Source organism: Physeter macrocephalus, chromosome 21 (genome assembly GCF_002837175.3).
Source record: "Physeter macrocephalus isolate SW-GA chromosome 21, ASM283717v5, whole genome shotgun sequence".
NCBI lineage: Eukaryota > Metazoa > Chordata > Mammalia > Artiodactyla > Physeteridae > Physeter > Physeter macrocephalus.
The window spans coordinates 27,328,158-27,342,862 of NC_041234.1; the positions used below are offsets into that span (position 1 = coordinate 27,328,158).

Below are 14,705 nucleotides of genomic sequence, written 5' to 3' on the forward strand. Positions count from 1 at the left end.
CCCACCTCGAGTCACCTCGTTAGAATAAAAGATGCTCCTAGTGGTCTTATCACATAGGAAATGACAAGATTTTTTAGGAGCTCTGTGCCAGGAACCGGGAGGGAGGGGGCAGAGACCAATATATATTTTCTCTATTATCTCACAGGTTCTAATTTCACAATTTGAAAATTTGATAAACATTGCCAGATGAATTCCTATGGATGTTATTAACACCTACCAGCAATGTATCCAAGTGCCTTCTTCCTCACAGAATCAGCAGCATGGGGTATTATCACACTTTTGTATCTTTGACCATTCTGACTAGTGAAAAATGGTATCTCAGTTTATTTCTAAAGTTGCATGTCTCTTATTACAACTAAGTTCTTTTTTTTTTTTTTACAACTAAGTTCTTTTAAGAGCCATTTGTATTTTTCTTTCTATGAACTGGCTACTCATATCAATTTTTTATTACATTGTTAGTCTTTTTTTCTTATTGATTTGTAAGAACTCTATTAGAGAAATAAGGGCTTGTTTGTAATAAGAATTGCAAATATTATCTCCAATTTTTCATTTGTCTTTTGACTTTGCTTAGAATGGATTTGCCAGGCAGAGATAATTTTTATTTAGTCAATTTTATTTATTTATTTATGCTATTATTTTAATGACTCTTGGGTTCTGCATCACTCCCAGAAAGGCTTTCCATACTTTAAGATTATATTAAAAAGTCTATCATGGTTCTCCAAGTACTTTCATGGTTTCAATTTAAACATTTAAATATTTGATCCATGTGGATTATTCTGGTACAAAGTGTGAGATATGGGTCCAACGTTACTTTTTTTTTAGATTGCTACCACCATTCTTATCTATTTATATAATTTATAATATAAGCAAATATATGTTATATCATATATAGTTTGTAGATAATCCATAGCATATTATATACATTTTTTATAGTATTCATAGTCCTTATATTCACATTTATATTTGGTCTGCTTTGGTATGCCCAATAAAATAATAAAGAGGTATGTTAGTCTTATATTGCTATTGTCTGCATGTCAATTTCTCCCTATATTTCTGGGATGGTTTATTTTACGTGTTAACTTGGTTAGGCTATGGTTCACATTTTTTTGTTTAAACCCTAGTCTAGATGTTGCTGTGAAGGTATCTGTGAATGGGATTAACATTCGCAGTCAGTTGACTGTAACTAAAGCAGATTATCTCCATTATGTGGGTGGGCAGCATCCAGTCAGTTGAAGGCCTTAAGAGCAAAGACTGAGGTTTCCCAAAGAAGAAACAATTTTGTCACAAGACTGCAATATAGGAACTCTGCCTGAGTTTTCAGGCTGCTAGCCTGCCCTGCAGATCTTAGAGTCAAGCCTGCAACAACAACTCTTATCTGAGTTTCTAGCCTGTTGGCCCTCCCCTACAAATCTATAGACCTTGGGCTTGCCAGTCCCCACAATGACATGAGCCAATTCCTTCAAATAAATCTCTCTCTATTAGCTTTGTTTATATGGAGAACCCTGACTAATACAATTTCTAATAGCTTTCCGTTATATATTTTGATAATATGATAGTCTGGCATTGAATGTCAGGACAATGAGAATTCTATTTGTACCCTTTTAGTAATATAAAACTAACTCTCTTTGCCTGATTAATGCTTTTTTGTCTTGTTTCAATAATATTGCCAAATCCTCCCCCTCCCATTTTTTTTTTTTTTGGTCTGCATTTGTCTAATATACCTTTGCCTGTTTTTTACTTTGTAACATACTATTGTCATTTTTTAAATAGTATGTCTCCTGTAACTAGATTATACTTAAATTTCTTCTAGTCAACCAAGTCTTTTAATAGGGGATTTACATTTTGAAATTCTAAAATCTTTGGTTTTAGGCCATTTTGTTCTGTGACTTATTTATTAACATTTCTCTGCCATTTTCTTTATTTTCAGTTTTGTTTTTATCTTCTGCATTGTTTTAGAAAGTATTTTATTCTATTAGTTGAAAGCAGTTACCTGGAGGAAGGGGAAACTTGTACTTTTTACTATACCTTTCTATTTGCTGAATTGATACAGTAAATATATTAGGTGGCATGGACCTTTAAGTTTTTCAAAAGCTTTATTAAACTTATTTTTATCTAATTGCTGGGTCCAGAGTGAAACAGCATTTTTTTTTATAATGAATTTTTTAAAATATTTATTTGGCTGCGTCAGGTCTTAGTTGCAGCACGCGGGATCTTCCTGGCATGCGGAATCTTTCGTTGTGGCCAGCAGGCTCTAGTTGTGGCTCACGAGTTGCAGGGTGTGCAGGCTCAGTAGTTGCGGCACATGGGCTTAGTTGCCCCACAGCATGTGGGACCTTAGTTCCCCGACCAGGGATCGAACCTGCCTCCCCTGCATTGGAAGGTGGAGTCTTAACCACTGGACCACCAGGGAAGTCCCAAAACAGCATAGTTTGAATCATGCTTTTGAGATACAGAACTTAGCACATTTTATCTTTACCTCCTTCCACATTCTAACCCATGAAAATGTTAACGCAGGTTTTAAGATTCACATACTTTTTTCCTATTTAAAAAAATTCAGAACTCTATTTGAGAAAAAATATTTAGATATAGTATTATAATTAAGTATGATGCAATTATTTAGATGCATTTCTGTTTTGGCTTGACAAGGCTCCCCTCTGTGACTTCCCCACTCTTGAGCTTTTTTTTTTTTTTTTAACTTCATCTCTTGGTTGGTTGAAAAATATCGTAAACAAATTTTTTCAAGAAGGCGATATATTTTATGAACCCTTAAATAGCAGAGTGTTTTTCTGACGTCTTTACACCTGAAAAACAATGCAGATGAATACTACTCTAGATATGACAAGTCAGACAGACTGATGTTTGTTTCTATCTGGGCAATCTGATCTCATTTTTTTGCCTGAACAATTATAGACACTTTAATATTGTAGCTTAAAACTTTTGCCATGATGTGCCCAATTGTGAGTCCCCTTTTATTGACTTTGCCTAGAACATAGTAGGCTCTTTCGGTCAACATACATTGTTCTTCAACAGAGGAAATTTCTGCTTTATTTTATTTTTATTATGTCTCTTCCATTTGCCTTTGTTCCTCTTTTAAGAATTCAAATTATCCACATGTTGGTTCTCCATTCTATCCATTCTTCCTCCACAGCTATCTTCTTCTCTCTTATTGATTCCATTGCTGTCTTTTTACACTCCATTCAATATCTTAGCATTAGCTTTGTTCTTGACACCAATTTCAATTTTCTGCCAGATGAATTTTCCTCTTTACTGTCTCCATTGTGTTTGATTTTGTTCCTGCTTTTTTAGAGTACTTGTTCATTTTCCTTACACTATGTGTCTCTCTTTTCATTTCATCCTGTTGGATTTTCATATCAGTCCCACCCCTTCATTCTTTGTTTCTTTTTTGCAGAAGCTTTAAGGATGTTAACAGGTTTCTAAAATTTTCTCCTGGATTATCCCGGTGAAGAAGAGTTCTCATTTCATTCATTTTTTTCTGGATGCTGTGCTCTTCCTCTAGCCTTGGTTGACTATTCTTACCCTCAAATAAGACAAGGTTTTCTGTGGGCTCAATATCTGTCTACAAGTGATTGAGCTGCTTAGCCTGGGACCCACCTATGGAAGTAGTGACAGAATCTCCATCTCAAGTCTGTAGCTGGAGGGCTACACACAATCTGACTTTACCTTTTGTATCTCTTCTTTACTAATGTGATACATAGCACAATACAGTTCCCAGCAAGGACTTCTCTCTGGGACCTTTAAGAAGCTGGCCTTTCCTTAAAGTTTTGAGCAGGACTGGCTACATAATCTGTGGGAAATTTACATGCAAAATGAGACTGTGGGGACCCTTGTTCAAAAATTAAGAATTTCAAGACAGTGACAACAGAGCATTAAACAAACATGAGGCCCTTCTTATCATCATGGGGCCCTGCGCAACTGTACAGGTTGCACACCCATGAAGCTGGCCATGGTTATGGGGACTGCACCTTATTAAATGTAAGTCTACTCCCTTTTCCTCCCAATCCCTCTCCTATTTCCTGCCCACTTGTTTTGTTTATCTGCCTAGATAAACAGGGAATAGAGGGGTCTAGAGGATTTGGAGTGGAGGCAGGGGTGGGGATCAGTTTTCTGCTGAGCATCCTTGAAAAGTAGAGAAATTGACATCTCATGTTGGTTTAGATACTGACTCTGAGTTGGGAGGCAGATAGTGGGTCATCAGGGGATAGGGTGTGGGCCTTAGATAAGTGGCTTACTACCTTTTTCAGTCAATGTGTTGAGGAAATGAAGCCAAGGTAATTCATGACTGGGATTTTCTTAATCCAGCCATTTAGGGCCATCTGCCTCATAATTAACATCAATTTCACCCAGATCCAAGCCTTAGGTTACCTGTCAGTTTTAGTCTTTGATATTGTGAAATAATCTTGTCTGTTTTTTCTAGATTTGAGGGAATGTTTTGGAGAAGTTAGGCCGGGATATATTTGGGGGCAAAAAGCAATATATCATTTTGAACTGGATGTCCTCATGGAACCAGGTAGCTAGGCCAGGGGTTGGCAAACTTTTTCTATATGGGACCAGATAGTAAATATTTCAGATCTTGCAGGTCAAGAGGCAAAATTAGAGATGTTATGTACCTATATAACAAGAGAGGAAACAAATTTCCACAAATATTTTATTGATGTTTATAATGTAATAGTAATACTTGAGTGTAGTTTTATTTTTGGCCTCATCAGGCAGCTTGCGGGATCTTAGTTCCCTGACCAGGGATCAAACCCGGGCCCCCAGCAGAGGAAGTGTACAGTCCTAACCACTGCACTGCCAGGGAATTCCCTTGAGTGAAGTTTTTGGTAATACAGGTCTACTAATGAGGATAGGATTCTTTGTTTTTTGAATACATTTTGCTTAATTAGGGTTCAAAATTAGTATTCCTTATCATCAGATTAGTTTGCAAATGTTCATCTGTTAATGCTGATTTGTAATGGGATTTTATGTATTTCATTTTTGAAAATATCTTTCCATATAGATAGGTACTGCCAAACACTGACATCAATCCATGTGCATATGATTTTAATTGAGCATATTCATTGCATGGAAGGCATTTATAGAATTCTATTAGATTCTTCTCTTGATATTTGCATTTTAGTATGTCATTACATTGCAGATTAATCACTTTCAATTGATGGTTAGGTAGAAACTCCTCAATTGCACAGTTAAATGAATTTTGAAATATAGAAATTTCCTTTGCACTTGCATTGATGTCTCAAAAGTGCTGCTTGGAATGTAGTTTGAGCTTGGAAAATACATATGCTGCAGATTTCTATAGGAATGGATAATATGCTTCTTATTTTAACTTTTGATAGCATGGAAGTGTGTATAAAGTGGCTTGACATTACTTGTAGTTCAAGCAACGTTACTCATCATCAAAATGATTTTACTGAAGTGTGTTTCATGTATAAGTGTTGTTTTACCATGTAATTGGTGAAATTCATTGAGACATATTATCAAGTCTCCCACAAAAGCTAATTTCCAAAGCCATTCATAGTTTGATTATAGTGGTTGAAGGCTGTTCTTCTCATTCAATAATTCTCAGTTTTGCTCTGGAGCTGAAAAGAATCACAATCAAACAATAAGAACTGCCGTGTGATAGAACAAGTCAGGATATTCAGCTTCTACTTCTGATAAAAATTCACAGAACTGATGATGGTTCAAGCCATGAGAATGAATGAAGTTACCATTGCCACTACTGGTTCAGTAACACACGATAAGTTCAAATATTACCACAAAGTCATCACTGATGAATAATACAATAAATAGCCATAGAGTTTAAACACCTTACATTTTCATAAGCTTTGTTGTTTGTTCAAATAAGCATTTTTCTGTTTTACACACATTTTACTACCACCGCTTGTAACACATCTTAGCAGTTTCCTCTTCATGTTGTATGGAATCAGTACTTTTTCAGCTTCTTTGAAAATATTTCCCCCTGTAGTTGTTCCATGCAGACTATTCACAGAAGCTAGTTCTTCAGTCATTTCAAACAAGGCCTTTACTCCTCAAATGAACAACTCAGTATTACCTGTTAACTCATAAAGAGCCAAGGAAAACCACTCAGTTAATTGTTTTGGTTTTTAATTGACTATTGATGCTGCTCCCAATGTCCTCAACTCTTCAAGCAACTGTTCTAGCTGAAAGTCTAATAGTCTTATATTTATTTTCTCTGGACACATTACTTTGGCTGTTGCAATCAAACACAATTTAATTAAACAGCTTTTCTCACTTGGCTAAGAAATGAGCCACTCAGAAAATTACTTTGGTTGCAGCCTCATATTCATTTTTTATTTTTGTGAAGAAATTCTGCTGTGATGAAATATTCTGTTTTAAATTCTCTAATTGTTCTCACTGTTGCTTTCTTGTCAGTTGGGAATATTGTGATGAGTAGAATCTGATAATGTTGACATATATTGTATTCTTTTAGTAAAACTGTACTTATTGCATAATAAATGCTTGGCTATCAAATTTGATAACAAAATCGTCCACACTCCACTGTGCATTAAAAGCATGACATATGAAGTCCTTTTTCTCTTTTTTCTGGTTTTGACATGATAGGTATGTACTGGTAATAAAAAAAAAGTCATGGTGTTATATGTGTGGCACTTGAAACACTGCCAAGTTATTGCAGCATCACTGTGATTTGTAGGGCACTAAGCAGCAGTGTGAAGAGAGGAGAGCACCACATACGTTCTCTATTTCAACTATTCAACTCTGTGTTGTTTTGTGAAAGTAGCCATAGATGATACATAAATGAATGAGCATGACTGTGTACCAGTAAAACTTTATTTATGGACACCCAAATTTGAATTTCATGTAATTTTAATGTGTGATGAAATGGCTGTACAAATATAGGTGGTATGCTGGATTTGGCCTGTAGGTTAGGGTTTTCTGATCCCTGGTCTAGCAAAGGGGCTAGACCAGCCAGCTAGTCAATATTCTTTGAGCTTGGTGCCAGATGCTGAGCCCAGGTGAAAGGAAATCTGTTTAAAGTAGCAGCACTAACACCACTAGCAACCCTACTATTTCTGTGCCTAAAATCACAATAACCATTGGTATGATTCTTTAGTAAGCCTTACTGGACTCTTCATGGTTCTGCCTAATTTTCCAACTTCAACTCCCAATTCTTTCCTTATCCTTTTGGTCACAGCCATGCTCACCTTCTTGAATTTACCAGAACTCTCATACTCTTAGGCACCTGTGCTTTTGCAGATCTGTTGCTGCCTCTGCCGAGAAGACACCCACCCCTGTATCCACCCTCTAGCTCCCAACAATCCATCTTTTATTCTCTAGGAGCTTTATCTGGTACCTCTAGGTTGATAAAGTTGCGTCATCTATGAGCATCCACAGAAATTTGGGTAAAGCTTATAGCACTCATCACTCTGTTTTATAGTATAAGATTTATTTGTACAACTCTCCAAGTAAGAGTTCAGGACAGGGACTGTGTCAACTTGGAAAGTTTTCAGCCATTATTTCTTTGCATACCTTTTGGGCACTGACCTATTTCTCCTCTCCTTCTGGGACTCTGATGACACAGATGTGAGATCTTTTGTTATCTTCCCGTAGATTTCTGCGGCTCTGGTTTTTTTTGTTTCTGTTTTTGGTGTTGTTGTTTGTTTGTTTTTTCCAGTCTATTTTCTCTCTGTTGTTCAGATTGGGTAATTTCTATTGCTCTGTCTTGAAGATCTCTCTTTCCTTTATCCCCTCCATTCTGATGATGAGCCCATACATTGAGTTTTAAATTGTGGTTATTATATTTTTCAGTTCTAAAATTTCCATTTGTTTCTTCTTTGTATATTCTATTTCTTTGCTGAAACTTCCCATTTCTCTGCTAAGACTTTCTGGTTTTTCATTTGTTTGGAATGGATTCATAATTGCCATTGAAACATTTTTATGACTGCTTTAAAATCCTTGGCAGATAATGTGAACGTCTGATTCACCTTAGTGTTCACATCTGTTGATTGTCTTGTCTAATTAATGTTGGGGTTATCCTGGTTCTTGGTATGAGTGATTTTTCATTGAAACCTGGATATTGTGGGTATTATACATCTACATATTGTGTTTTAGCACGTCTCTTCTGACATCACTCTGTTGGGGAAGGAAAAGCACTGCGTTGTTACTGCCAGGTAGGAGTGGAAGTCCAAGTTCCCCACTCAACCTTGATTGACACTGGTGGAGGGGGAGGGTCTCCTTGTTACCACTGGGTGTGAATGAAAGTTTTGGCTCCCCACTAGGCCTCCCTTGATACCACCGTGTCTGGAGGTGTAGGAGTGCCTCATTACTGTTCCCCACATTGCTTCCACTGACACCACGGAAGTGGTGGCTTTGTTACCACTGGGCATTGTAAAAATTCTGACCTCCAGTAGGCCTCCTCTGACACCACCTCAGCAAGGAAGGAAGGAGTGATGCCTCATTACTGCTGGGTGGGGGTGGAAGCCCAGGCTCCCCAGTGTGGTGGTGGGGGGTAGGATTTGGGATGCCTCACTACAGCTTGGTAAGGGTAGTCTAGGCTCCTGATGGGTGTGGCTTCTTCCAGAACAAGTCCCAAAACTATTCTGACAACTGAAGTTTTTGAAACAGGTGAAAGTCTGTCTGTACTTGGCTCCTTAACTCCCCTCAACTCTAACCCTATATTTATTTTTGTCATCAATGTGTTTGGACACGAGTTGGATAATCTTTATGACACCTGTAGGTGCAGGAAGAGCTGAATTTATTTTTGATCCTGATTTAAAGGATAAGTATAGTTCTATTTATAAGACTAGATAAATCATGACTCTGTTATGTGACTTTTTATTGTATGCATAGGTTATGTGGCACTAACGATATAAATGAACTACATATTCCTATAGTTCAGATTAACTATTTAGTTGTTTAAAAGGAGTTATTTTCCTATAATTGAGTGGGCTTCTCCTCTGATATTAATTGATGGTACTTACATACGTATTAACACAGTGTTGCTACAAATGATGCACTAACTAGTCCATAATTTGACTCAGCGTAACACAAATTTTATATATTTTTAAAACATTGATTTATCTCTGCATATATTAGTCAAATCAACTTGGTAAATTAAAATTATTCTCCCCAGCTCCTAGTGTATTAAGTTATAATTATGAAACAAGAAGCAGTACTAAGAGATATAAGGTTTAATTTTAGAATAAAGGAGAGATGTAGAAATGTTGGTGTTATATGCACAAACAAAAAGTATATTAGGACTGCCTATGTGTTGGGCTTATAGGGAGGTTGGGGAGGGATAAGGAGGAAGTGATTGGTAAACTGACAATCAACACATTTAGAACCCAGCTTGTGGAAAGCTACAAAGGATTTTAGAAATTCAAACCTTCCTTTTTTTTTTTTTTTTTTTTTTTAGGTCTTTCAATATTATGTGTCTGGCACTTTACCTACCTTACAGCATTTAATCTTCAAAATAATGTTGTAAAGTATTAAAAAGATTTATCTTCTCTTTTTCACAGATGAGGGAACTGAAGCTCAAATTAGACTAACTTGTTGAAGGTCACCCAGCTATCAAGTGGCAGAGTTAGGATTCGAACCTAGATCTGCATGATTCCACAGTTCATGCTCCTTTGGCTCAACTGCTCTGCCTTCTATATGGGTTTTCAGATTCACTTTCCATAGAATTAATTGTTGTAAAATCATCTATCCCACTTCACCATTTCTCTCTCCAGTGATGGACCTAAACCTTAGAGGCTACATACCTATTGTACATACATTTATATGATATAAACTATGCAAGACCTAAAAAATTACACAGTGATATAAGGACTATGTTACTGTATAAAAATTATCTCATGCTTCATGATGGACTGTAATTGGACTAGACACAGAGTTCTGGCTTAGAGGATAAGTAACTTTCCCAAGGACAAACAGCCTGTGCAGAGTAATAATTTGCATCCAGGTCTGCCTGACTTCGACCCCACACATTGCATCCACTCCATGCAATTCTGCTATTACCTAGTAATGATTACGTAGTGAGAAAGGTTTTGAGGGGTTGGAGGTGGGCAGCCTTATAATTCTTGCAAACGGCCCGAGTCGAGAACCACCAGCTCCAGGAAGACTGCCAAATACTGGCAGAATTTCTATCTCTGCTTGTGCAAGTCTAAGTGTGTGTGTGTGTGTGTGTGAGTATGGTGGTTTGTGGGGGGGAGATAGTGGTGTCAAAATCTCCCGGGCTTTGAAGGTCATCTGTTGTGAGAAAGTTTACAATGCATGTGCTAATTTAGCTGCAAAAAATATTCAGCCCTGTATACTCACCCATTCAAGTAAAATGGAAGGAATACCATAACGAGTGGAAGAGGTGTTTCAGAGAAAGTAATTAAACCTGAAATATAATCCATACAAAACTATAGTTTGTTAGTCTAGTTACTAGTCTCAGGGGAACAATTTAAAACTGTGTGCAAAATCAGTTGGGATTTCCATAGCTTCTCACTGAATACTGCTAGGATTACTGAGTCAGCACTGAATTGTCTTCCTTATAGTTTAACATCCAAGTTGAATATACCTTGTTTATTGGTTACATTATTGAAAATATAGAGTCCATGTCTATAAAGGAAACCTTGTCTTCGTATGTCCATTCATTTTTTTCCTATCCCTGAAGACTGGAGGTGTGCCCTGTAACAGATCTGTTATATGAGACATATCTTATTAAATTTGTCTTTTGAACAGAGTAATAGACCGAAGGCATGTTTTCTTTTTCTCCCAATTATACTATGGATTGAAAGGCAGACTAGTGACTTTTATTTGCATCTGTGACGCGGTCAGAACAAAAAAGTGTTACTGTTGCGTAAGACATGTTGTGGGAGGTAGCAAAGGGTTTTCTGGGCTGCAAGCTTCGCTATCTTAATTATGCTTTCTCTCAGGCCTGTCTACAAGCAGCCCGAGCTCTTCCATGAAGGCCCCACTGAGATCAGAGCAGTAGAAACCAACATCCTGGAGATCTCGCTTAACAATTTTTCGTCATTGCTTTTTCTTACAACACTATAATGAACTACTGATGAAACACAGGTAGCATGAAACTTTGGACCCAAAGTGCCGCCAACAGACCTTTGGCGGTGGGGAGTTATGGTCAGCGAGCCAGACCCCCGTGGGTGACTCTTCATTCCCTCCGGCAGGGGGTCAGGGGACCTTTCCCCCTTCACTTGCGGTGCGAGCGACGGGATCGGGGCCGGGAGCGCACGCCTGGCCTAGGGCGGCGCCAGAGCCGCGGAGCAGGGGGCCAGCAGCCGCTGCCCGAGCGCGCTCCTCGCGGAGGCCATTACTTCCAGCGGTGTCAAAAGTGTGCGCCTTCTTCGGAGGGCGGAGGTCAGGGGCCGTGCGCCGCCTCCCGGCGACGCGACCCTTATCAGGCCCTCCGGGGCCCGGGACCCCCGAAGCGCAGGATGCCGGAGCCGCGGTCTGGGCCCACCACCGAGCTCCCGGGCAGGCAAAGGCAGTCCATGGCGTCCTCGCTCACTGCTCGCGCCCGCCGCGGGCGGTGCCGGACCTCGCCCTTCCCCACCGCTCCCCTCCCCCTCCCGAGCCCGCCGCGGCTCCCGAGGTGACACGGCCCGGACCCTCCATTCTCTGCCCCAGTGTATTTAACTGGCACAACCTAATCGGCTGCTCCCTCTCGGTGACAAACCCTTCCCTCGGACGGACGGGCCCAGCAGCCAACCACCGGCCAGAATTGGCGTGCGTCCCGCTCCCTGTCGGTGTGGGGCCTCGGTGGGCGGGGCTCGGGCAGCTAGCAAGTTGAGTGGAGCCACGGCTGACGTGAGTCAACAAAGGTCACGTGAAGCGAGTGGGCCACGCTGATTGGCGGCGCCGGCCGGGTGGGGAGGGGGGGTCACGGCGGCGGCGTGGGGTTCGCTGTGTGACACAATTACAACAACTTTGTGCTGGTGCCGGGGAAGTTTGTGTCTCCAACGAATCCCCCCCGCGTCCCTCAACCCCGCACGCTCCGGCCGTTCCCGCCATCTCCGCCTGTGGCTGCCCCTCGCTCGCTCCCGCGATGTGACCCTACAAGCCGAGCCGCCGCCGCTGCCGACTCGGGGGCTCCGCAGCCCCTGCCGCCGCCGCCTTCACCGCCGCCGCGTTGGGATTTTTAGTCGCTGCCGCCTGCGGCGGAGGAGGAGGCGGCGATAAAGTTGGTGTGCCGGTCCCGCGCGGAGATTGGGGGCGTCGTTGTGGGCCCCGGCCCGGGGGGAGGTGTCGGCGTCGGAGTTGTGAATTCGCTGCGTTTCCATGAAATCCTGCGGAGTGTCGCTCGCTACCGCCGCCGCTGCCGCCGCCGCCGCCGCTTTCGGTGATGAGGAAAAGAAAATGGCGGCGGGAAAAGCGAGCGGCGAGAGCGAGGAGGCGTCCCCGAGCCTGACAGCCGAGGAGAGGGAGGCGCTCGGCGGACTGGACAGGTACGGGCCGCCTCACCCGCCCGGTCGGCTCCGGACGGGTTGGCGCCGCTCTCCGGGGAGGCCGGAGCGCGGCTCGCCTCTGGCGGCGGCGGGGCGAGCACCTTGGCTTGGCGCTCTCGGTGCCGTAGCCGCCGCTGGGGCCTCGGGCTCGGGCAGGGATGGGTCGGTGGTGCTGTCGGACCTTTAACGAGCCGCATGTGTCTCTCTCCACAGCCGCCTCTTCGGTTTCGTGAGGTTTCATGAAGATGGCGCCAGGACGAAGGCCCTGCTGGGCAAGGTAAGGCAGCTGCGGGCCGGAGCGCGGACACGGTCTCCCCGGCCGGCGCCCCGCTCGCCCCGAACCCCGCGGCCCGGCCGGCGCTCATTGTGGCCGCGAACGAGGGCCGAGGGGCTTCCGGAAAACTATTTCCTGCTTCTGCTCCCCCCCCCCCCCGCGCCCCACACACACACCCCCGGATCCCTCTCTCGCTCCCTTGCGAAATCGCCCTCTCCTCTCGTAGCTGGAGGAACAGAGACGGCAGCGCTTTGGGGCCGAGCTCAACTGGGTCGACAAAACTGCCTGTTATTTTACGGCTTTGGGAGGGGCGACCGATGATCGCTCCGAGGTGCCTGTTTAGGGTCGAGGGCTTGTAAATGTGTGCAGATTTCCCCGCATTTCCGACTTACTTGCCTCCCTTGGTTTTTATTCTTTTCCTCCAGGCAGGCTGTTCGGGAAGTCTACTGTTAACCCAACGTTTGGGGCTTTCTTGTGTCCCCGCTCCCAGAAGGGGGAAGTTGCACGTAGTTTAGGGCGGTGAAGAGTTTGCATGGGTCTGTTGACATGCATCTCGAGGGGTATGGTGTTTTACCTGAAGTTAGGTGACTTGTTTACTTTTTGGGTCTTTCGGCCATAGAAATCCTGCAGTTACTTGTGAATGTGTTTTCTTCTTGGAGCCTCGTTTCCTGCGTGTCTGGCAGGGGAGGCCAGGGGGGAATTCGGGGTGCAGTTTCAGTTTATTTGTGTGGAAAGTTGTTGGCACTGTCATTTAGTTAAGTAATGGCTGCTCCTGTCGGCCCAAGATGGCGGGACAGGGTGGGAGGAGAAAGTGAAGGGGGGGGTTTGGGGGAGGGAGGAGAGGTAAACATGGAAATAAATAGTAGCGATGAATAGGCCTCTCCTTCGGAGTGTGTAGCTCGGTGATGTTTAATAAAAATTATCCAAGATTATTTGCATCTAGAGTTCTTGTACCTTTCTCAAGCTTGGAAGCAGCATTCATAAGCCTGGTAAATGCTTATCAACCTGTGGCACATTTAGTTACCCATCCGTAAGCTATTGAACAAAGGCACTGGAGTCTCGAACTGTCTGCATCAGTTTGTGTCTCTTGACCAAAATCTGATCGAAATGATATTTGTATGCTTGCTTCTTAATTGGGACCGTGAAACTTGGAGTGTGCTGGGATAGGTGTTGCATCCATTAGACATTTGCTTTTCTAGCTGAAATCAGTGGCTTTGCATTTGACACGTAGCTTTATTGTTGCAATTGAGAAGGAAGTTTGAAATGACTAAAGCCTTGCATTTTATTCTGAAGTTGATTAAAAAAAAATGTAGTTGTCCCTAATTTTTGTCTGTAGTTTGGTTTAGGAGAGTCACTAATTCCTTTTATCTGTAATTACACTTATGTTTTTGTTTCAAAATAACTAAAGTGTAAGGGGTTTCGAATACAAATAATGACTAGAAAGCTAAACTGAAATAATCCTTTTCAGTAAGCCCAGTCCCTTTGACCCATAGAGAAAAGTTGAATTAAACTTTGACTATGTGAGTATTAATTGGCTTCATTAAAATTATTGCTGGAAAAATGAATAGCGACTAGCTCTGAAATGATTTAAGTATAAATGACCTAAGCCTTGAAATTTTTTATCAACCTGAGTATTTAAAATATTTTATTTAAAAATACTTCACTACTGTCAGAGTTGTCATTCTAAAAGACTAAGCAAAATATTTAAATTTAAGGAGAATTATTTTATTTTGGAGTGATTATTGCCGATCTAGTAGGAGGTTGGTAAAATTGTTTGCAAAGATAATACATTTGGAAAAGTTTGGCCAAGGCTACGGCTTTTGATTATGGTAATGAAGAAATAAATGGAATCTGATGTTTTACGTGGATAATGTGTAAGATGCTAGTTGATTTCATGTTTCAGAATGCTTGTATTTAGATGGATTCACAGTGGATTGTGCTTAACATTGTATTTCAGATTGTAATATTGAACCCTGCAGTTA

The 14,705-nt window shown here is 41.7% G+C and overlaps 1 protein-coding gene across 11 annotated transcripts in view; it reads left to right on the forward strand.

The window, feature by feature from the left end:
• Positions 1 to 11,881: 11,881 nt before the first annotated feature.
• The window catches only part of KDM6A (lysine demethylase 6A), a 205,431-nt gene continuing 202,607 nt past the window's right edge, over positions 11,882 to 14,705 (forward strand). For 7 of the 11 annotated variants that reach the window (XR_003677878.2, XM_028482583.2, XM_024116454.3 and 4 more), the window contains exons 1-2: positions 11,882 to 12,449; positions 12,663 to 12,726. Coding sequence is in view for 10 of the 11 variants with exons in the window: in XM_028482583.2 (XP_028338384.1) it covers positions 12,283 to 12,449; positions 12,663 to 12,726 (231 nt within the window). In the remaining variant the exon portion in view is untranslated. The remainder of the gene's footprint in view (positions 12,450 to 12,662; positions 12,727 to 14,705) is intronic. The other 4 variants (XM_024116457.3, XM_024116460.2, XM_024116456.3 and 1 more) reach the window with 1 other exon arrangement.